General features: G+C 40.5%; 2 protein-coding genes across 6 annotated transcripts; one reads left to right on the top strand and one right to left on the bottom strand.

The window, feature by feature from the left end:
* Positions 1–4393: 4393 nt before the first annotated feature.
* Positions 4394–12514, bottom strand: copz2 (COPI coat complex subunit zeta 2). 4 transcript variants are annotated; one of them, XR_013129348.1, is made up of 10 exons: positions 12389–12514; positions 10887–10955; positions 10460–10544; positions 9323–9414; positions 8942–8997; positions 8733–8810; positions 8587–8638; positions 7941–8127; positions 7355–7393; positions 4394–5442 (listed from the first exon to the last, which is right to left on the bottom strand). XR_013129348.1 is itself a non-coding variant. In XM_076996922.1 (10 exons), the coding sequence occupies exons 1-10, from the start codon at positions 12404–12406 to the stop codon at positions 5395–5397; spliced, it is 570 nt and encodes a 189-aa protein (XP_076853037.1). In that variant the 5' UTR covers positions 12407–12514; the 3' UTR covers positions 4394–5394. The 4 variants fall into 4 exon arrangements, 3 of the variants coding, with proteins under 3 accessions (XP_076853037.1, XP_076853038.1, XP_076853039.1); XM_076996922.1 differs by lacking the exon at positions 7941–8127 and adding an exon at positions 5926–5958; XM_076996923.1 differs by lacking the exons at positions 7941–8127; positions 12389–12514 and adding exons at positions 5926–5958; positions 11218–11277.
* Positions 12515–13593: 1079 nt separating this feature from the next.
* Positions 13594–22936, top strand: nfe2l1a (nfe2 like bZIP transcription factor 1a). Of its 2 annotated transcripts, none has more exons than XM_076996918.1 (6): positions 13594–13711; positions 14584–15217; positions 18022–18210; positions 18983–19072; positions 19610–19735; positions 20038–22936. In XM_076996918.1, exons 2-6 carry the CDS (start codon positions 14702–14704, stop codon positions 21334–21336), a joined length of 2220 nt encoding a protein of 739 aa, XP_076853033.1. In that variant the 5' UTR covers positions 13594–13711; positions 14584–14701; the 3' UTR covers positions 21337–22936. The 2 variants fall into 2 exon arrangements, with proteins under 2 accessions (XP_076853033.1, XP_076853034.1); XM_076996919.1 differs by lacking the exon at positions 13594–13711 and adding an exon at positions 14171–14292.
* Positions 22937–23060: the final 124 nt, after the last annotated feature.

The raw sequence follows: 23060 nt of genomic DNA, 5'->3' as shown, positions 1-23060 counted from the left end.
CCCAATCACTAAAGGACCAATCCATCAATGTCTTCTAGTTCACCAATCAACTTGCACCTTTTTCACAGTAGGTAACCAATCACACTCGACTTGATTTCACGCCGCCATATATATATCCAGGAACTCCAAGTCACTGAACATATGCTTTGGATGTTTGTATACGAAGGTTCGTGATGATAAAATGTGCGAGGGAGAAAGGAAAGAATACGGCCACTTTATTACTACGTTGGGATTAATGTTGTCTATTTGTTTATGAGCTGTCAGAAATAGTACACTCTAGAAACAAGGCCAGAGACAAAAAAGAAGGCATACAAAATATAAATGCATTTCAATCTAACGATAAGGCTGATTTGCAAATGAAGGTACATTTGTACTAAGTGTTGCATCTAACGCAAACGCAAGCCCTGATTTTCGCCGTTCACGAGCCCATACGTCATTATCGCCCTTCCCAACGTGCACACCGACATACATCACTAACATACAACACAGTGAAATATGAGGGACGGTTCAAAGGTCTTTCCATTTACCAGCTGACTCTATGACATAACATGACATCAGTTTAATTTAGCCGTTTAATATGGAAGTTTAATATGGAAGAGAGATGCAGAGATAAACAGATAGCACAGTCCACGACGGGACTGGACAGGTGTTCCCCTCTTTTGTGGTCCACTGAATACAAGGTGTATTCACCTATTCACATATGCCAAATATACTATGTGCTATATGTCTACCCACTGTAAGCAAGGCAGCGCTGTCCGTGGTGCTGGAATGGCACCTGACTGACAGCTGTCAAAGCGGAGCACTGTTCAAGGTGATGCATTTTGGCAAAATTATAATGAAAGAACCAGCGCGGTACTACACTAATAGGCAAGTGTTTTCTTATGTATAAAAGATGAGAAAAATGTTTACTGCAAAGTTAACTTCAAGGTTATTTGAAACGTCTGGAAACCGATCATCGTGACCTCGTGGAATGTCTAGGAACTGATAATCGTGACCTCGTGGAAGGATAGCGCTTTTGCTGTTTAAACCTGGTACAGTTGCGGTGCTGTGAAGGTTCTTTAAAAGTTCCACTCAGCTTTGAAGAGCCCGTAACCGCTGGAAGTGGAGCTGATGCCTTTTACGTCCTCTTTCTTTATTGATTTTGGCGAGGATATAGGACAGAGTGCCTACAATTTTTGACGGAAGGAAATATTGAGTAGCCTACGTCTTAGATTGGAGGACAGATTATGTGAATCAGGGTGCGAATTATACAATGATAATTGGGGGGGGTCAAGTTTTTTTCAGGGTGTACATTTCACTGCATTTTTTTTGTAGTATTTAACATTATATGTGAGAAGTACATTTAAATGTTTTGACCCCCCCCCCCCCCCCCAAATTATTGGTTTTGCCCCTTTAGGGGGGTTGATGCCTTAAACGGGGGGGTCTGACCCCCCAATCCCCCCCTAATTCGAACCCTGATGTGAATTATGTGTGGATCTTAATAAAACAACAATCCGAAATGATGAGAAGCAGTGGCGTGCACACATAGACATCAGGTGGTGCTAAAGCACCACCAACTCTGCCCTTTATCAACGAAAGTGCCCTTTTGAAACTTCGTTTTTTTATTTATTTTTTTATTATTATCATTTTACTGAGGTCGGTTTGAAATGATCTTTTGAAAACCTGAGCGATTAAAAACAATGCCCTGAAATGAGCCACCACCTCACACACACCCGACCTCTCTCTTCCTTTAACAACAGATGCGCTGCAGCAGCAGTTCAGTTCAGCGAGTGGAAGGAAGCGTCTTCAGCACAGCACACACGGTCACAGATAGACTTCTTCTCCCGTCCCCACCAGCCAGGTCACATACACATCAAGTCAAATCGTACCGTTTGCCCTCTAAGCCCAACGTGAAATCATTTTCTTGTGTTGTAAAATGTATCATACAGCACCAAACTACTAAGCATTTTTAGCCGACTGGTCACCTGATAAACTAGTCGCACTAGCCGAAATCAATGATAGATAACGTGAGGACGTCCACATACAAATAATTAAGGTAGAGTTTGCAAATCTATGTGTTAAGCTACGTCTTCAGTTGTATAGGTTTTGTTAGGCAACATAAATTACATTCATTTGTGAAAGAAGAAACGGGAAGTTCCCCATTACCTGTGAAAAATGTCCATCTGCATTCATGTAATGACAACACTCAATATCCTATAACTCCTTCTCCTACTTTACGGTCTTTTACTGTCTTAATTGTAGGCCTATATTGATTTACTAATTGCAAAATATATGCAACAAGGCCTGCAGACAGTGGAGGGTAAACAGAAGTTACCTGAAGGACATGACTGTATATTGGATATAAATTATATCAGTTGGATGCGTGAATTTTTCTCCATTGAAAACTCACGTTTAGAGAATGTGACAAATAAAAGTCAAATTTCATTCAACATGTGCTTGTAATTTTTTTTATAATGAAGTGTTCCACGTGCGCTAAAATGTGCCCCCCCCCCCCCCCGAGCACTTGCCCCCCAAAATGTCTGTGCACGCCACTGATGCGAAGAACCTAGATTGAATATACGTTTTTTAAATCTAGGTATCTCAGATAGACCAATGCAATTTCGCATTTGACCACTAGATGGAGCCACGAGACACGTGGACCAGATCAGTGCATTTCAAAAGACTTTTACTTATTAAGGGGCGGTGCTTTTTCAGTCAGTACGTCGCCGTTAAATCTTAAAAATGTGTAAAGCGTCTTAACTGCATTTAATAGGTTGTCATTTGTAAATAATATACTCCGTTACAGCTTCCAAATTATGAGAATTCGCCCAATGGTCCCGTGTGGCAAATTTAAGATTATTATTATTGTTAGATGTTGTATTAGGCTGTTGACTGTGTTTAAAACTGTAAACCTTAAATTATTATTAATATGCATCTTAGAATGTATACAAGTACAAAAAATGAATTTTTTTGTTTTGTAATATTTCGCCTAAACCCATTTAAGTGGCCTCCAATAAGATCCTTATTAGAAAATCTACATTAGACGTACAGTAATGTAACGAATTCACATATACATTTTGAACGAAAATATTCGTGTAGTAGCAACCAAAAGCATTTAATCATATTAAAATATGAATATGATTATATACGATGGACGGGCTGTATAAGTAACTGTATGTGTAGTACATTTAACTGTAGTGGTACATTAGCCACACAAACTGGGGGAAACTAAGTAAGGTGTTAAAAAACCGCTTTAATCAGCTTTTCAGTGTTAAGACAGTCCACCAAGAATTTGCACAAGGCACAAGACAGTTATTTTAAATCTCACATACCCATTGACACATACGGAAGCAAAAAAGTACAAATTTAACTTTTTATTTATGACATTTTAATTAGTATTTTTATTGTTCATGTTGTTGCTGATAACAATAATAATTATATCAACAGCAACAACAACATATTTGCTAGAACGATCACAACTGTACCTTAATTAAAGGTAATTACTTAGCCAAGTAGAAATGTAATTAGTAAGGTAATTAATTTATCCACTCTTCAAAAAAAAACATTCAATTTATAAAAAATTAAACTAAACAAAAAATCAACAAATAAAAGGGAACAACACAACACAATGTCACAAAATAACTATTATTATAATTATTATTATTGGTAGTCACAAAATACCTATGATTATTGATATGCTGAATAACTGGCAGAATAATTTTTTTTGCTCACATTTTTTCGCAAAAAAATGTGGTACACTAACCTAGACGCCTGTGGAAGATCATATCGAAAAAAAAACTTTTTAGTACCTGGTTTTCACCTCTTAGTGGAGAAGGACTTAGTTACGTTTTTTTACGTTTGTTTGTTTTGGCGTTTCATAATTGGTTAAATGTGAATTAAATGCAGGTTATAAATAATTGTGGTGGGTGAGTAAATACAGATGTTACCTATAAAATAATGTGTAAACGGTAACAAGTCACAAACTCAACGTACGCGACAGGTTACACATTTCCTCTGTACGTGTCTGTGAGCCAATATGTCTACAATATATACTATTACATATTTTGTTCTGTGAATGAGGTCGTAAAGTCTACTATACAGTTGGGCTTGATTTCGGTCAATCATTGGACTATTGGGTTATACGCAACCGCGTTCTTAAAGCCAGTCATGCTTTGACAAAGCCGCGATTGGCTAAAGAATATAGGCGTGCACACTATGACGTTGGTCAAAGCGACTTCAAACTTCCAATGGCAATGCAAGTCACGCCTTCTAACCTTATTGAAATTCACGAGATGCACGGACGTACAGAATATGCATGACGGGTCAAGAACGATTGGTCAGTTCCACCATTTCATCCACCTATGCGACTCATCGTCCTAACTGGACAGCAAAAAAATGTGGCTTTTAACACGCGTCGTATCAAAACAATATTTATTGACATATTGACATTACATTTTTCATTTTTTTTGCTAAAAGAGATAAGTTTACGGGTAAAGGTACATTAAATATATATATATATATATATATATATATATATATATATATATATATATATATATATATATATATATATATATACACATATATATATATACATACATAACTGCTTTATATATTTATGCTTGTTTGCATGACAATTTAACTATTTTAATATTAGAACTACGTTACATTAAGATATGTTAACACTACACAAGACCAGGTATGGCCTATAAAGTTTTTATAGCTACTCTCTCAGAAATATATTAAACTGGCCTATAAATAACGCATTCAGGTGACCATATATAGGTCCCATGAATCACCACGTTTTCCCTTATACTCTTTGGCTTTTGAGCATAACATTTGGATAGACATATTTTAAGGACCTGATGACTGGTCTGTGTAACAGAATGCATCTTGTTTGATCTGATCTACACTTTAAATTGATTACAGAGAAGACACAGCAGATAAAGTGCACAGAACAGGCTGTACCACTCAAACAGCAACTTATACACCAAATGAGAAGGAATACAATGGTCTGTCATGACACTAGTCACATAAGCACATGAAACAATAAATACATGGAATTTGACAAAGTCCATTCAAACTAAGCACTGTTTTTCTGCTGAAGTTTTAGGTAGCTATGATGTATGCAGGGGTGTAGGAAGTGAACAGTGCAACCCTGACCACATCACTTACTACAAACTTCTTGAACAGCCTTCAAAATGCATTGTGAATGAGCCTTTTCTTTCAATCCAATAACACAACAATATGTTTAAATAAAATATTCAGACTGAATGACGTAAAATAAACAGGATTTCACTTACAGCTACCATCCCAATTAATCAGCTCAGTGGGTTTCATCAAAACAAAACTGCATGGCAACAATGCTTCTATAGTCCCTCAAGAGAATTCACACACCCAATGTCATAGCAAGTATCATTTCAATATAGACCATTTGATCTGTTCCTTTGCAGACTGCAACACCTGTAAAATAGAAAAACACACATTACAGACTTACCATACAATAAATGCGGTATACGTGTAAGTGACTGACCTGGATAAAACAATGAATGGGAATTTATACTGCATTCACATTTTTAAAAATGTATTTATTTAGTATTTGGTCACACACAGTGTTTCTGTAGCTCATCCTGTAATGTTAATAAACAGGTTCTGTTCAAGCCATTTTAGAAATAACTAAAGCAGCCTAACAGAAAAACTATTAAGAATAAAATGGTGTCTACAAAAAAAATAAAATAAAAAAAGCTCAACGAGCTTTCTTTATAGAAGCCACGCGAATTAAAGCCGGTGAAAAATACAAGTAATATTTAGCCACCAGGTGGCGCCTGGAGCCCAGTACAAATTAGTAAATGCAAAAATCGCGCGCCGTCGTCAAATTAAATGACGCTGAGTTCAGAAGATAGCGTCCTTGTGCGTTTATGTGTGTGTTTGTGTATAAACACTTACATTACTAGTGAGAGCCAGTTTCTCTGTGATGTGCTGTGTGTTCAGGGTTACATACAATGCAGGGTTAGTATATGAAGCACAGGGTTAGGGTCCTTTAGAACAGTGTTTCTCAACCTTTTTTCAGTTGTGGCACCCTTTATATGCATGCAAAATAAAGGGGACGTAAAATGGACACAAATTAAGTGTTATATCGCAATCTATCGATCGCGGGTGGTTGGCGCCAGAGCGAACTAGTAACTCATTGAATCATAGATGTGGATCAGATAAATAAACAAGATTTTTTTTTCGGATGTGAGATATCGGAAGTGTGCCGTGAGAGCGTGTGAAAACGGTCAAATGCGTGTGTCTCATGCTCAATGCGTGAGCGTTGGCAACCCTGAAAACATACTCTCTGCAACCATTTCCCGGCCAACATAACACAAAAAAAGTGATTATTAAGACAGAGAGCAGATAAATGTGACTTACAGTCAGGGGGAAACCTGCGTAATCACGTGCTGACCTTGGTCATATGCAGGTCATATGCACGCTTTGAGCGTGAGACTCACGCATATTTAGCGATTTCACACGCTCTCACGCCACACATGGAATTTCTCACGCTTGAATATTATTATTATTATTATTATTAATTTATTTTTAAAATAATCTAATCGCCGCACACCGCCGCATATTAAGCCAATCCATCGGTTGTATATTATAACAGGTTGAAACAATCCGAATATAGATCGCGCTGTTTCTTGGTAGACTTTAGCCAGCCCGCTCCTCAACCACACACACACAGCCGCTACACTAACCATCGCGACAGATTCCAATCCACCCCGCCTGAAAAAAAGCTCACGCCCACCAAACTTGAGAGATCTGGTCATATGAAATAAATTTTAATGATTTTTAAAGCGTATAATAACTTCAATTTTTAAAACTATAGTTTTTTATTTCACATCAGAATATTTTGACGGCACCCCCCGATGAAGACAGACGGCACCCAGAGGCGGTCTTTGCATAGAGGCGTGGCTAGGCAACTGCCTTGGGCCCCTCCCACTGCAGCCCACTGTAGGGGCCCCCAGACTAGCTAACTTATTTCTCACATATTAATGTTGATGGGCCCCTTAGCTAAATTCGCCTTGAGCCCCCAAATTGCTAAGTCCGCCACTGACGGCACCCCGGTTGAGAAACGCTGTTTTAGAATACTACTTTATTACATACACTCTTAAGGTGTTGTGTTACTTTAATGCAGTGTGCAGCTGAAAGAAATTAGGTTTTGGGTTACAGATGGTTAGCTGAAAAATCATGGTGAAGCTCTACAAGCCCTTTAGATTTCTAAGAAAAATCAATAACCTTGTGACTACATGTTTTGTGTGCATGCATGCACGAGTGTGTGTGTTGGAGTGTGTACGTGTGCGTTTTATCTTGTGTATATGTGCATTTGCCTCACCTGAGCCACACTCTGTTCTGACAGAGGGTTGTCATCAGCCTAGAACAGAACCCAGATATGAGCCACCCACAGAATAACCAGGACATATAGATACACACCGAAGACAGGAAACAGGTAAACACAAACATGTCGATATTCACAGCTACGGGCACGAGAATACATCCAGACATATGGCAAAACACAGCAAGCAGGATAACTCAAACTATGACATAAGGCAAAAGTAAGCAAGAATTTTTCACAGACCAAGTAACCGAGAAATGTTTTGTTGATGAGCGGAAACTGGGCAAATCTCTGCTCATTGACATTTCCCTTTCCCTTAAACAACCCGTTATACAGAGGCTGCAGACTTCACGAGCAGCAATGTTTGAACAGAGTGCTTTAAAATATAAGGGTTTAATTTAAAGTAATCAGACCAGTGATTTAGCTTAAACTAAAAAAATTTAAAGCTTGTCTATTTCTAAAAACAATGCCCGTTGGCCTCTGCCTACAGGCTCTTTACTGGCCCGTGCTTAAACTTCAGTGAAGTGTTGCTCATGCTTCAAGAAGAGAGACAAGGACTGCACACTTGTCCACACCATGCAGTTACCTGCCCATAACTTCTCTCCCTCCCCCTCCTCTTTTCTCCATGCCTCTCTCCCCTAGGGTGAGAGAAGAGGAGAGGAGAGGAGGAGGAGCTCTGTGAGTTATAAGAGCGGGCTCTTCTGTCCCTGGCCCTCCATGTTACCCGTGATGTAATCGAACAGGACAAAGCCAAAGGCCTGCTCCGACACACACTGACAGGGTAGAGGAGTGAATATTTAGCTGTGTGTGTGTGTGTGTGTGTGCGCGCGTCACATCAAATGTGTGTGAAGTCAAATCATAAAATGCAAATATTTTAGCTTTTATGAAGTGTGTAATTTCATAATGCAACACAATCATGCCGTTATTTTATATTTTTAATATTATTTTATATGCCGTATGTATATATTTTTAACACTCTCAAAGTATTTTTCAACATAAAGGTAACCAAAAGCTACTACCAAGATAAACTACAACTCCCACAAAACCCTAGACCAAGTACTCAACCACTAAACTGCCAAAATCTAAACCAGATTTGATGAATACATTCAGAATCTAAAAGCATGTTCTGAACTCAGCTGTTCACTTCTACCATCAGCTCATGCATAATCTCTGCAGTGGCCATGTGGACTGGTGTTGTTCTGATTGCTTTTCATCTGGTTCTGCACTCTTACCTTGTAGTTGACCTTCTCAACTACCTGCTGAGGGTCACTCTCCAGGATCACCCTGCCAACCAGCAACAGCAGGGCATTAGAGGTCACACTCACCACTGAAACTTGTACATTAATGCTCATCTGTACTCATGGATGTGACCCCTCACCCTCCGTCGATGATCTCGTCCACTACCAGAAAGACTCCATCCAGATTATCCAACACACATCTTCTCTCCACGTTCTTCCTGAAAAGGAAGGAACATTCAGAGAGTTCATCAACCCTCTCTGCATTTCATATCTGACTTAATACATTTACAGCCAATCACCTTTTCATAGAATGCATGCTTTACGTGTATTGTGTTCAGCGCAAACACACCTCAAGATCTGACTGAGAGACTCAAACAGACAGTTGAGCACAGCCATCAACATCAGCTGTGTGGAAAATGAGAGATGGTCAGGATTGATCGTTTTGTTTTTCCTTTTATACACTTATATGTCAGTTTAGTAGAAAATATGCTTTTGTTTAATACTTGTTGAGGCAAGGGCTAGTTCTGTTGCAGCAACAACATGCTTCTTGACCCAGACCACTGGTTACACTGTTTACTTTAGTTTTCTTACTTGGCAGCATTTAGTTGTGGCTGCTAATTCGCATAAACACATGTTTACATGACGGTACCTAAAAAGTCACTGGAGCATTTCAAAGACAACAGCCCCATCATTCACCATGTGACTGACTCAAGTGTTCTGGAAGACCAACCTCATTCTCTTGTGCACTGCCCACCACATAGAAGAACAGGTCTATGCTGCTCTTGTAGACTATGGTCAGGCCCTCCAGGAAGGCTATTTCATCTGAGTGAGTGCAGAGAAGGAAAAGGCCAAGCTCTGAATTTTATTCAATAGCATCTAATAGTCCACAAGAACAATTTATGACTCTCGCTCACACACGCACACACACACGCACATGCACACACACACAGGCCTGGGCATGTAAAATAATAATTTTAAACATGATAGGTAACAACCTCAAAAGACAATATAGGGCAGTCAATATTCAATTTCACCTCTTTTAGGGGGAAAAAGGGGTATATGTGTGTGTGTCATGCATCATGGGACAGAGGGCGGGTCAGCAGTATTAATATCCCAAAGTATCACCCCATGGGGCATTGGGGAAATTTCTCTTGTATGAGCACTGTGTGTTTCATTCACACCACAGACAGTTACAGCTGGGAGTGGATGAACTAGTTCTCTGCCCTCTTGTTAAATTGTAACCGGAGATTACTGCATGAAAGGGCTAGCCTCCAGTGTCTCATGACAATGAGACGATGTCATGGACTGAGAAGTCCGTCACTTGATAAGCCATCATACCCTTAAACACCAGAATGTCTAGAAATATTTGTTCAGTGGACCAATTCAAATATTTTTTAAACTGGACATTGATGTAAATCATAAATTAATATTGTAATGTTCTGGCCTATTTATCATCTCTCTGCATTTGCCCAAGAATTTAGAAAACAGGTGTTAAAACAATATGAAAGCATTAAGCTATGAAACAGACAAAACAAAAACAGTTATCTTAAAAGAAGCTAAAAAAAACCCCAATATGTCTCGAACTGGGGTGCTTTTAAATCATATAGATTATTATACTCTTCACATACTTCTACTTGTATGCGAAGCACTGGTAAGCATTGATCATATTTACTCGATGTTGGTCATATTTACTGTTGATGTTACTGTGTATGCCTAAACAAAAGTGATGGTTAACATTATCAGTATTACCCTTCTTACTTACTGCCTTCCTTACACACACACACACACACACACACACACACACACACACACACACACACACACACACACACACACACACACACACAGTAAATATCAAGGAACCTACTATCTGCTTTGTGTGTTTTGTTGAAAACATTATTTTCAAAGTTCTTCTGTTCCTTCATCGAGGGGTACAGCTCTGTATCATAGTACTGAAAGTACAAATAAGTCACTCAAGCATTATTCATATGTATAAATTAACCTGGTTTAACAAACATCCTCACACTAACTAGTCTTTCATTGTCTTTAATAATAATGTTCGTATCATGTTCAGGTGGAGTGCACCTAGAGTGATAGAGGGAAATCACCAGATGAATGTGCAGTTAAGTTGATCTCTTCTCCTTTTGTTTAGCTTCAGTTGTGAAACAAACTCTTCAGCAAATGTGCTGCATTACTGAATGATGTTAATGCATAACTACACTGCAAAGTCCAATGGTAAATAAATCAACAAAAGAGCGGCAATTAATACAAAATTATTTCACAAATACGGATACCTTCGAAAGCAGTCTGTTTCCATCATTATCCAAGATAAAGATCGCCTTTACTGTATACAAGGAGGGTTCCTGATTAAAAAGAAAATAAACACAGAATATCTTAAGTCAGCAAAATTTTCTGCCCATTTTGCTACACAATTCTGAAACAGCAAATACATTATTAGTTACATATAATCGTATTTTGCCAGCTAAATCTTTAAAAATCTCTTACTTCTTTTCACACACAAAATATATTTTTTTTATATAATTTTTTAAATTATATAAACAACATGTCATATAGAAGAAGATACAGAACAGTCCTAGGGACCGTGCATATGCAGCAAGATGTCACCATTCCGAGGGTTTGTTAATCTTTTCTTCCGTTATGCAGACTTGGTGTGTCCGGACCAAAGTTCTGTTATGCACTGACTGCCACTGATCCAGAGTCGGAGTGTACCACAGAACTTGGGCCAGGAGAACAGAAGTTTGTGGCGGGGGGTGCAGGAAAACAGAGTTAAACACATATGAAATGCCTTTACTATTTATGTTCGACGAAGCACAAGATCAAGTTACTTTCAGAACACCTATTAGGATCCGGCGGAGACTCCGCCCACAATCCGTCATTCTCACGCAAAGCATTTGTAACTATATATGTGCATTTAATGAGTTTTCTACGGTTATACCTTTTACAAAAATGCAAAGACTGAAGAGGCCATCTTCGAAATAGTTCGTTTATGTGGCGGTGCCTGAATGTGGGTGTGTAGAGAGCAAATAATGGTGCTCGTTGAGTGTGTGTGCTTGAATTGTTTGCATAAGCTTTTACGTGCTCGACTGGTCCAAAAGTACAAAACGAAAATCATATTCCGGCGCTGAAACTGCGAACCGAGAAATGGCACCTGTGGAATCAGTTAACGTACAGTGCAGCTCCGCGGAGCAGAGACGGTCCAGTCTGAAACGACGGTACCGAGGACGTGGCATCCACGTAGTCGCGCGTGGACAGCTCCGTGTGTACTTTAGTGGGGAGTAACTTCTAAACATCTGGCAACTAAGTGTGGAACAGATGGAACTGGTGGGTTTCCTCAACAATGGCAACACTGAGACACATTAACAACGTAATATTTGTTCAGACCTACAGTATTTCTGTCTTGCCATATTCAGTACCATCTGTTAGATTGGTCTTCTTGTGTGTGCGAAAATGAGTTAAACGTGTTTTTCCATTTCACTACTGCTTGCTTTTATGAATTTTTTTTCTTGTTTTTGCAAAATGCGAAATTACTTCATGAACTGCTGAGAACTCGGCACATTCGCTGTAGTCCCATAATGTCAGCTACAGGAGCTTAAAAGTGTTTCAAGTTAGCACGCTAGCTTTTTAACCAGCTCAGTAAACGTTGTTGGAAAATGCCCACGTCAGCATGTAAACATTATCTTTCCTCAAAACGGCGAACACCATCTCTGCCGTACACATTAAACACATTAAACACATTTTCCAAAGTTGATTAAAAATTGAACCTCCAATATCTTACCAGAGCCACGGAGTCCATGCTGGCGTTTAGTGTTGACGTGGACAGCTTTGAGCTGTCACTACTGTAGCTCTTGTAAAATCCTCTGACTCATAAAGAGGCGGGGCCAAACGAGTGAACGAGACGACCGCGCAACTCGTTCGTGTCAGCGGCCATGTTGGCTCTGTTATAACGGATACGACCTATTGAAAAGTCTCTACTGAGAAACAGAATGTCGTCAGTTGCGTATTAATGTGAACATGGATTTATATAGCGCATTAATTAAAAAAATAAAATCAAGCATTAGTGTTATCGTTGGTTGCATATATAAGACGCTACAGCTTAGCTATCACTAAGCGTTATGCATAATTTGACGTTAGATGGATTCGTAGCATGGTAGTGTTAATCTTCAAAAAATTATTCCGCAAAATGTACGGCACTATTAAATGCTTTGTTAGATTGACCGAAAGGTTCTTAACAGGTAAGTGCATGCACCGGGCAGGTGAGAAAAACCAACGTGCAAGAAACAAAAACGGCTATATATTCCGTTCCGATAGGTGGCGTTGTTTACACGTCATGAAATTGAGAGAGTTCCTCAACCACCCTAGTGGAAGAACGGAGAAGCGGCCGTGTTATGTGGACATTTGTGAAACGTAAAGGGGAACCTAATGTAAGCGTAACCTACTGCGTGTCTCACAACATGACTCCTAATAAACTTAAATACCCAGTTTTCATAGATACAACGGAGCAATAGTTAAATTGTTATATATATAAAAACACTAGATAAAATTCTTCAAAATAAACGTGTTTAAGGCTGTAGGAGAAGCCTTGTGTGTATTTTAATCGGATTTTCGGCCCGTTCATTAGTGACGGACAGGGGCTTCTCACTCTAATTATAAGATGGAAACTTGCGCGATGAGTTTTCTTTTCTACCTATATGTAGACGTATATCAATAATACAAAAAGAAGAGTTAACAGAATATTAATCTTGATCAAGATAAAAAGCAACGTTTAAAATTGAAACTAAAACTAACCATCGTTTAACGGCTTAAATAGGTGACGACTAACGCCAACTAAATATATAAATATATTGTTTATTATTGTTGTTGTCGCTACTTTTGTTGTATGTTTTTGTTCCTGACACTGTAAATATAGAGTATCTTGACTTGTCTAGCTGAGAGTAAACCGAAACTGGTAACGCGTCACACTGGGATGAGATCAGTGTTTGCCAAGTAGGCGCGTAACTCCAACACTCCCACGGCAGTGCGCAACACTCAAGTCAGTTCACCGACTACTTGTAGAGGAATATTCTAGCTTTGCATTCAGAGGAAACTCTCCCAGTGAGAGGTAAGGATATTTAATATTCACATGTTCTCATATGCACATAGAAATGTGTATCAGTAGTGTTTTAGCGTCCATATTTTTACGAAATGGAATGCGTAATTACGCAGAATACGGTGCGACTGTGGAACCATGCAACTTGGAAAACAATTAAGTGCTCAGAGTGATTTTTGAAAATCGACGCTTCCCAATCGGTAAATTGAACGTTAATAGCTACAAACGAAAATAAGTAAAAGGTAAAAAAATAAAATAAAGACGTAAAGAAAACAATGTAGGTAGTATGAGCCTACTTATGAATATGACTAGTTAATTTACAAAATATTATTCTGTAACATTATTTTAAAAATCAGCCAAGATTAATATCTCCCGACCAGCGGGTTTTGCATTGTTTTATATAATTAGTGTGACCGTATAAAGCGGCGGAAACATGTGGCAATTATTTTGCTCCTTGAACACCAGGAAGTCTGTAGGACTTATTTACGAGGCGAAGCTCACTATGGATAAACTGCCATGTTGATTTCCCGGGAGACATCCAGATTACATCATGTGCTTAAATCTTCCACATGTGACTCACATCGCCGCTGCAGGTAGCAAACAGCAGATCAGCGGTTGTGACACTTCCTGATAAATTATCTTTATTGGCCAGTGGTGTCCAGACTGTTTTCTTTGAATTTGACTTTCAAATAACAACACAACTTTAAATAGTTGTTCTAGTAGTTTCTCGATGCGCAAATGTTCAAAACTTGTACTTTATTGTTGTGTAATATTGTTGGAAATTTACCAATTTTGCATAGTTTGGTATGCTGAGGGGAGAATCAACGTTAAATTGCACTATCCATGTTACGTTATCCAAATCATAATACTGAACTTTATTTTAGGACCCCATCTTCATCTGATGGACTGAAGAAACAACCTTTTTGTTATTAATATTTACCACAACACCCACTTCCCCCATATCGCTATCAGAACTACTCACTGTCCATTTTTGAATGGACCATGCAGTCCCTGAAGAAGTATTTCACGGAAGGCCTAATTCAGGTGGCCATTCTGCTTAGTTTGGTGGGGATACGTGTTGACGTGAACCCTCACTATCCCCCTCTTCGTGAAATCATCCTCGGCCAAAGCTCAGCCCTCACCCAGACGCAGTTCCACAACTTCCGCGGCTCTCTGGATGGACATGGCCTCCACCCGAAAAGTGTGGAGCTGGACAACCTCCTCCCGACCCCCAGGCTGCTACACTGGGTACGCTCCCTGGACTACCTCCATGTTCCCACAGCGCAGCTTGAAGCCTGGCTAGTCCACAGAGAGCCTGAGAACAGTGCGACAATGATGCCCATCCAGGCTGGGGCCTTGGATGGCGATGATGTTTCGATAGGCCTGGAGGACTCTGCAGGTTTGACTATGAGGATGGGAGCTGAAGACACAGCCGAGCTGGGCTACGGCCCAGTGGCCAATGAGAGCCTGCAATCGGGGTCTTCGCTCTCACGAATAGACAATGAAGACGTCAAAGAGGTGAGAAATGCATCATCGGTTGAGGTTGTCATCACATAACCATCGAAGTTCTGTACTTTACTACTTTACTAGAATTTGTTATTGAGGAACAAACATGTATCTGAAATAATACTGTAGGCACAATTTGTTGTGGTGGGGCTGAGCGTTGGGCAACAGATGCTACCGGGTATTGCACTGGCCTGACCTCTTCAGTCTTGGTCAGGTTTCTTGTTACTCAACCGCTGAGACCTGCGTGTCATCTTCTGCCAGACTGAGGCTGTCTAGGCTCTCTGGATTCTGAATAAAGGGATCTCGGAATAATGGTGTGGTGTACATATTTATACATATTTTCTGCACATAAACAGCATATGCATGGAAAACTGGAATGACATTAGAATTTCATAGTCAGGGGATTCAAGTCGATGCTCTAAGACCAAATGACTCGCTCTGGTGAGTTTTGCGTCTCTTTCCCTTTCACTCCCCGTGCGGTGCAGGAGTGCTGGGGGAAGTTTTTGCCTCATGATGCCACCTTTCACTTTCAGTGCCCACAGCATAATGACACCAGAGCGTCACAGAGAGGTAATTGTAGCTTTGTGGCGAAGCCTGTCCAATATAAACAACAAAGACTGCACAAGCTGCCTGGTCCTTGTCAGGTCCCTTAATCACACGACTGTGAGCTGTCAAGGATGGGGAAAACCAGGCTCTTTACTTTGATGGTCAAATGTCCAGGTTCAGTCTAAATTAAGCAGCATCACACTTTTTCAGGAATCAGTTTGACATAGAAGAAAGAAAATGAAAATGACGTCTTGGGCACTTTGTATTGAATATGTTGTCTAATCTGATTGTGTGATTTGTGTGTGACTTGTGTATTTGTCTGTATTTTGTGTAATTTGTGTGTTAATGGGCCGCCCAATGGAGGATGGGTTCCCTTTTGAGTTTTGGTCCTCCCGAGGTTTCTTCCTATTCCCCACCATCATAGGGAGTTTTTCCTCGCCACTGTCGCCTTTGGCTTGCTCATTAGGGTTCTGGACCCATAGTATTGTTAACCTTTTAAATCCTGTAAAGCGCTTTGTGACAACATGTGTTGTGAAAAGCGCTATACAAATAAACTTTGATTTGATTTATTCGTATGTAAGCTCCTGGTAGATTGCAAGCCTCCACAATCTATCCTGTTGCTCATAAATGTAATATTTGTCTTGACAACAGAAAACGACAAGGACAAGGGTTTCACTCTCAAATTAGACAGGAGAAGGTTTAGTTGAGACATATGTACCCCCCACTGTTTGTCTGAATTCCCCCAATGCCATTATAGATTTAAAAGAGCCCCTGGGTATACCAGGCAGGCTTGTTATGACCTGTACCCAGAAGTATGGATACACTTTAGGGTCAGATATGCTTGAACCTGAGCTTGTTTGCAGCATGGCTCACATGACCCTAAGCTGAGCTGCTGGCAACCCGAGTAACCTTCACTTTGGTCTTCGTGTGCACATTCGCTTTCGCAATGCTTGTTTACCAGCTGTTGATTACTGGTTCTGTTACACACACACACCCACACACACACACACACACACACACACACACACACACAGCATGGGCATGTACAAGGATCACAATATAGGGGAATCAATATTCAACTTCAACCTGTTATAGGTAATACATGGGTATATGTGTGCCATGCATCATGGGACAGAGGGTGGGTGAGCAGTATCCCAAAGTTTCACCCCACAGGGTATATGGGAGATTTCTCTTCTTCATGGTCTCTCTGTAAAGACCCTCACTGACCCTCCAGTAGACAGTAATGCTAATGAAACCTCTCTAAAGAAACCCCTCTTATTGAAGTCTGATGCCCCACTGCTACTAGTTACTGTTGAACTCTACAGTGTAAAGCTACACCTCCAGGCCTAATGCCTAACACTGGGAATACTGTCATAAACTGAAGTACTTAATAAACAGAAAGCTTAGTATTTTTAAATGGTATGTGGTAACATATTATTGTCTTCCTATGACCCACTGACCTGTATATGCATATAGGACTCTTCTGGTCTGTAGTGACAAAAGGGTCTGTGAAGCCTAATTATAGCAGCACAAGAGCATTGGCTTCACTAAGTCCTTGCCATGGTAAGGAAAGGTTAGTTTTATTTATAGACACCTAGCTGTCTGTACAGCATGTCTGTACAGCATGTCAACGACCACACAAAGGGGTCACAAGAGGTTCAATTTAAAAACAAAACAAAAACATTTAGTGCTTGTGACTTAAGTGCATGAATAATATGACTAAGTCTACGTCTGAAAATATATATGCCAGTCTGGTTGCTTTCTAGGCTATGAATACTGCAGGAGCAAACTGAGTTACACCATTTGGGAGGTAACAGCTAATCTCAAACTAGTCTTGGTACCACATGCCAGAAAAAAATTACTCGAATTAAACACAGTTGTCTTGTTGGATCACGTCTGTCTGTCTCACACAAATTCCTAGATAATCTTTACATTTGCTTAGTCAGTCTGTCACTGTAGCAGAGGTTGTGACAATGAAGCAAATGTTTCTACTTTAACAAGGGTGGATCTTAAAGGATGAATCGAATGTGCCCTCTCAAAACTCACTCACTTGAAACTCAAAGAAATCCAGCACCATGTTAAAGGCATAACCAACAGTTTAAATATAGAAGGTCCGTTTACCATAAATATTGAACCCCTATTTGAGTCCTAAGCATTTTTTGTACCTTGTTATGGGTTATCAGAAGTCCATGTTTTAATGTGCTGTTAACAATGAATAAGTTAACAAGCATTCAGACCAGCATGGCTAAATAGTAATCATTTGTCTCCAGGAAGATGAATTTTCCCTGTGGCAACAAGAACCCAATCACCATGTCCACCAGGAACAGCTATCTCAAGGACATCGTGAGCACCTCAGTCTGTTTAATGAAGATGATGAGGATGAACTCTTGATGGACAGATGGAGGAATCAAAACCCATTTGATAATCAGTTGGGCAGTATCCTTGGGGGGGATGTACAGGTATTCCAATCATTTGCACTACAGTACACTACAGTAATGAACATCCCTGATGGATAGGGAGATGAGTGCTACATCTAGATTATCTAGTGCAGGCGTACTCAACTAAATTTGTCCGCGGTCCAATTTTGGCAGATACCTGTGACCTGAGGTCCGATGCAGCGGGGGTGGCGAACGCAAGTTGTTGAGCGGGGGTGGGGGGGGGGGTGGCAAACGTAAGTTGTTGAGCGGGGTGGCGAACGTAGCACTCGTGACGGAGTGTTTTTTCAATGGCCCTGAAATAAATTCTACGGTTTTGTTTTGGTCCGTATCCAGTTAATCAGGAATGAGATTGGGTCCGGACAGGACTGCGTTCGGGTCCGGATCCGGACCGCGGTCCGCCAGTTGAGTACCCCTGATCTAGTGCATCCAATGGCATATCATTCACTACCACTCACCAGCATTGACCACAATTATAAAGGATTTCCACTATGCCCTCACTAATCAGTTTACAATTTGTAGAATAGTAATTATCACTTGCTTGCTTTCAAATAATGCTTAGCCTGTAAAAGTGTATGAAAATGGCTTTTTTTAACCTCATAAACAGGGTTTTTAAACCCTTCGTACACATTTGACATTTAGACTCATGAGCAAACCTGTTTTCTGCCCTTTGTTCCTCTACATTCCACAGAAGTACACAACTTGAGTTTCATTCTGGCACGCAAAACATTTTACTCATACTTGGTAATATAATGATGGTTCTTTCCGCACATTTATTTGCACTCTCATCTACTAGTTTGCAGGTTTAGGGGAAGATGCAACATTTTCCTTTGAGGAATGTCTGCAAGTACTAGACGCTAACTTGCCCCTAGAAGACCAGCAACATGTAAGTTCACCAATGCCTCTTTTCCACTGTAGTGCCATGGTTGGCCATTCTGCACCATTCTGGATTCTTGAGATTTGTAAGTGTTGTGCTGGAAACGTAGCCAGGAAGTATATGGTCACTGCATGTGTCTGATGACATGGATAATTTTGAGTCATTTTTATTTATTTTTTTTAGCAATTTTTTGTGTGCGCAGAACAGCACAGAATATTGAAAAGATGAATGTTGGTGATGAGAGATAATACAAGCAGAGTCCTATGTCAGATTGTGTAGAGCCAATGAGCAAATCACTGTCATCCCATCCAAACAGTTCTGTGGCTCTGAGCACAATTTGTAAGCATTCTATCCTGAGCCGTTTGTGTGAAGATGGTCCTACAAGTGTATAAGACACTTACTGTATGTAGACACTGGCAGAAAATGTTAATTTACTGAAGCTTCTTATAGTCCTCAGATGACCATATTAAAATAACTTACTGTCAGCAGCAGAGTTATGTGTCAATGATTCAAATCAGTCATATTTGATCTGTGCATGTTTCTCAGGTGGTGGATGCTGGTGCGGACCTGCCACAGTACGGTGGGTCGCTCCTCTCCCCACTACTGTCGGAACACGAGCCTTTACTGGACCTGGAACAGTGGCAAGATGTCCTGGCCATTATGGAACCAGAGGTAATACTACAGAACTCGAATTTCTACATTTACGTTGTGCTTTCATAAGTGAGAAAATATTTACCAAGGTAATCTTTATTAAGCAATACACCGCACAAGTGTGGATACTTAAGAGCATGCATCAATGCTTTTACTTTCTAAATCAACAGTATCAATGCCTAAGCTGGAGGAACACTGTGTAGTTTAGTTCTCTTTGCTTATTCACCTGATTAAACTGATCAATCAAATGTGCTACAGCAGGAACATCAATACACTAATTAATATTAGTCAATTAAACATTAATATTAATTTTGTCTCCGTAGGACATGGATGTCAGTGACCCATCAGACAATTCTTATATCAATGTTGATGGTAGCGTAAGATCAATTGAAACAGGATCTGCGGAGAATCCTGTCCACCAGAATATTAGCCTTGACCAAAATACACTGCCAACATCCAGACAGACATTCAGCTTTGGAGGCAGCCACGAAGACAGTTGCCCTCCCAACCAAAACCAGACACGGCTGGTTTTAAACAACTCCTCCAACATGGATCTGAATTTGAACGATTCCGACATTATAGATTTCCTACTTTCTCCTCCACTAGTCAGTCCTGCTTACAACAACCTCGACTTGCATGTTTCCCCTATGGAGGATCAAGGACTGTCAAGTCTTTTTGATCCCCTTCTAGAAGAAGCCATGTTCAATCAGATCAGCCTGTTGGATCTAAGCCAGGAGGAGGGACCCGGTCAACTACAGGATTCTCAAATGGAAGAGCAGGAAGAGACAGACTCAGACTCTGGTCTATCTCTGCACTTCAGCCCTGCTTCCCCAAGTGGATCAGAATCGTCGTGTTCCTCCTCGTCATCCTCGTGCTCTCTGTCATCCACAGAATCAGCTCCTGAGGAGGGGGCTGTGGGATATGCCCACCTTAAGGAGGAAGTGACAGATGATGAGGAAGGAGCTGTTGGGGGTTGTAGTCCAGAGCAAAACAAGATGATCAGCACAAATTTCCCACAAGCTGGTCACTTCCATGTTGGGCATGATCACACCTACATCCAACCCCCATGTACTAGCCAAAGACAGGTCACCAAACAGCGTGCAGACGAACCTCTTGGGCACCACATCCAGGACAAGGTATCCACCAGGGATGAAAGGCGGGCACGTGCAATGAAGATTCCATTTTCCACTGACCGAATAATTAATTTGCCAGTCGAGGAATTCAACCTGCTTCTTGCCAAGCACCGTCTAAGCGAGGCTCAACTCGCACTCATCAGAGACATTAGGCGCAGAGGAAAAAACAAGATGGCTGCCCAGAACTGTAGGCGGAGGAAGCTGGATATGTTACTGGGTCTGGAGCGCGGCGTTGATGGCCTGCGTCGTCACCGTGCCAGGCTGCTCAGGGAAAAGTCCGAAATCTTGCGCTCAGTCAGAGAGATGAAGCAACGGCTTAATGACCTCTATCAGGAGGTGTACAGTAGACTGAGGGAGGAGCAAGGAACCCTCTGCTCAAACAGTGACGCTACCTTGCAGCAGGGCAACCTCAGCCACCAGTCACTTTCCACAGATTACGGCTCAGAATCCGGACGGAAATCCAACAAGAGGCGTAATGATGACGAGTGAGATGCATCGTTTCCAATTCACACATGCAGACAGCGAGAGCAAAATTAATTTTTACAGTGCTTCCTCTAGGGGCTCGTCTTTATTAAGGGGGGGGGAGGGGGGGGGCACATCCAGTCAGAACCGTGTGAGTGATGGCCTGAGAAAGAGCTGGGGGGTTGTGAGGAGCCTAGCACTTGCTGTACAGGTTTTAAGGGGAGCAGTTCGCAAGAAATATCCATAAGTAAAGCAGTGCTGCGTCTTGGTGTCAGATTTAGAAATGTATAGAGTAATGGCATTAATTTATAAAACCAAAAATTAATGGTGTTAACGCTGATACGTTATATGGTTAAAAGTATGTGGATAGCCCTCCTATTTACTAAGCTAGAGACCCAATCTACCTCTGCAAGTAACATTAGCATAAGAGCTATGTGCCAGAAGCTTCATGATGTGGGTATCCAAGGTCCACCAGATGCAGACAAGCCTAAAATCACTATGAGCAATGTTCTCTCAATTGATGAACAGTGTTTGCCTATCTAGAGGTCTGATGGATACATTGGCCTGGTAGGTGCTGGACCACTGCCTACCAGGATGCCTAGTGGCAACATTAAAGTTTGGTGGAGGAGGAAGAGCTGTTTTTCATGGGTATGGGATATGCCCCATAGTTCCTATGGGTAATGTTAATACAATATACAAATACATTTTAGTTATATGACTTCAGCTTTTGTGGCAACCCTTCATGGAAAGCCATTTCCTGTTCTAGCATGACTGTAATGATCTGTAGACTCTAGTGGCCTGCACACAGCCTTGACCACAACCCCCCTGAACAGCTTTGGAATGATTTGCAGCATTAGATGCGAGACAAGCTTTCTTGTACATCCATGGCTGACCACACAAATGCTCTTTTGACGGAGTGGGCACAAATTCCCAAAGGTGACACTTCAAAACCTTGTGGCATTCCCATAAGAGTGAAGGCGGTTATAGCTACAAGAGAGGTTGGGAATATTCCATATTAATGAGCATTGCTTTGGAATGGGATGTCCAACATGCTCACATAGCTATGATAGTAATATATCCACATACTTTTGGCCACCATATAATGTATATTCCTGTTTCCCTGGGTTACAAAAACAGGAACAAATGATCTAGATGAAAGTGAAATGAGCTGGTGGTTTTCAGGAGTCACATGTGATGTGCTAGTGATCTAGCGATTAAAAGTCATCTAGGAGAAAGATATTTTTTATAAAAGTACATATCTGTTCATGACAACACAATTGTTACAGGTGACCATAACATTTATTGAGTTTATATTTAACTTTGGCAGGACTATGGTTAAGTAGATAAGAGCTCAATACATATATATTATACAATATTACTCATAGGCTGTAAACAGCATGTGTGAAACTTCAACACAGAGGACTAAGGGTCACTGTAATGCCTGTAGCACCACTGAATTAATAATAATTTATTTTGTAAATGTTTTGGTTTGTTACTGTCAGAGCAATATTTCTTAAAAGTTTTTGTAGCTTAATTTTCTACTTTCCTTGATATTGTTTGACATTTTTGCATATGCACTGTATTCAAATGTTTTTAAATGTGATTTGTTTACAAGAGTTCTTGACAAGCTGGGATTGTTTAAATTAAAGTATTTATTGTCTTCCTTTCTCCACTGAGCTTTCATAAATGCTTTAATCAAAATCAAATCAGGCTGAATAATCTAGAAACTGCAGAGTAAATATACTTTGCAA

The sequence above is a fragment of the Brachyhypopomus gauderio genome, chromosome 2 (genome assembly GCF_052324685.1).
Source record: "Brachyhypopomus gauderio isolate BG-103 chromosome 2, BGAUD_0.2, whole genome shotgun sequence".
Lineage (NCBI taxonomy): Eukaryota > Metazoa > Chordata > Actinopteri > Gymnotiformes > Hypopomidae > Brachyhypopomus > Brachyhypopomus gauderio.
Note: the sequence above shows the minus strand (reverse complement) of the source record. Positions and strands in the feature narration are given on the sequence as shown.

What these genes read in the sequence shown, in the direction of transcription:
- copz2 (XM_076996922.1), bottom strand. An exon ending in CAAAACACACAAAGCAGATA is followed by an intron (nt 9,415 to 10,459) that starts GTAGGTTCCTTG and finishes GCACTCACTCAG; the next exon opens with ATGAAATAGCCTTCCTGGAG. An exon ending in GACGAGATCATCGACGGAGG is followed by an intron (nt 8,639 to 8,732) that starts GTGAGGGGTCAC and finishes GCTGGTTGGCAG; the next exon opens with GGTGATCCTGGAGAGTGACC.
- nfe2l1a (XM_076996918.1), top strand. Translation starts at nt 14,702, where the DNA reads ATGCAGTCCCTGAAGAAGTATTTCACGGAAGGCCTAATTCAGGTGGCC. An exon ending in ACAATGAAGACGTCAAAGAG is followed by an intron (nt 15,218 to 18,021) that starts GTGAGAAATGCA and finishes ATTTGTCTCCAG; the next exon opens with GAAGATGAATTTTCCCTGTG. An exon ending in TCCTTGGGGGGGATGTACAG is followed by an intron (nt 18,211 to 18,982) that starts GTATTCCAATCA and finishes CTCATCTACTAG; the next exon opens with TTTGCAGGTTTAGGGGAAGA.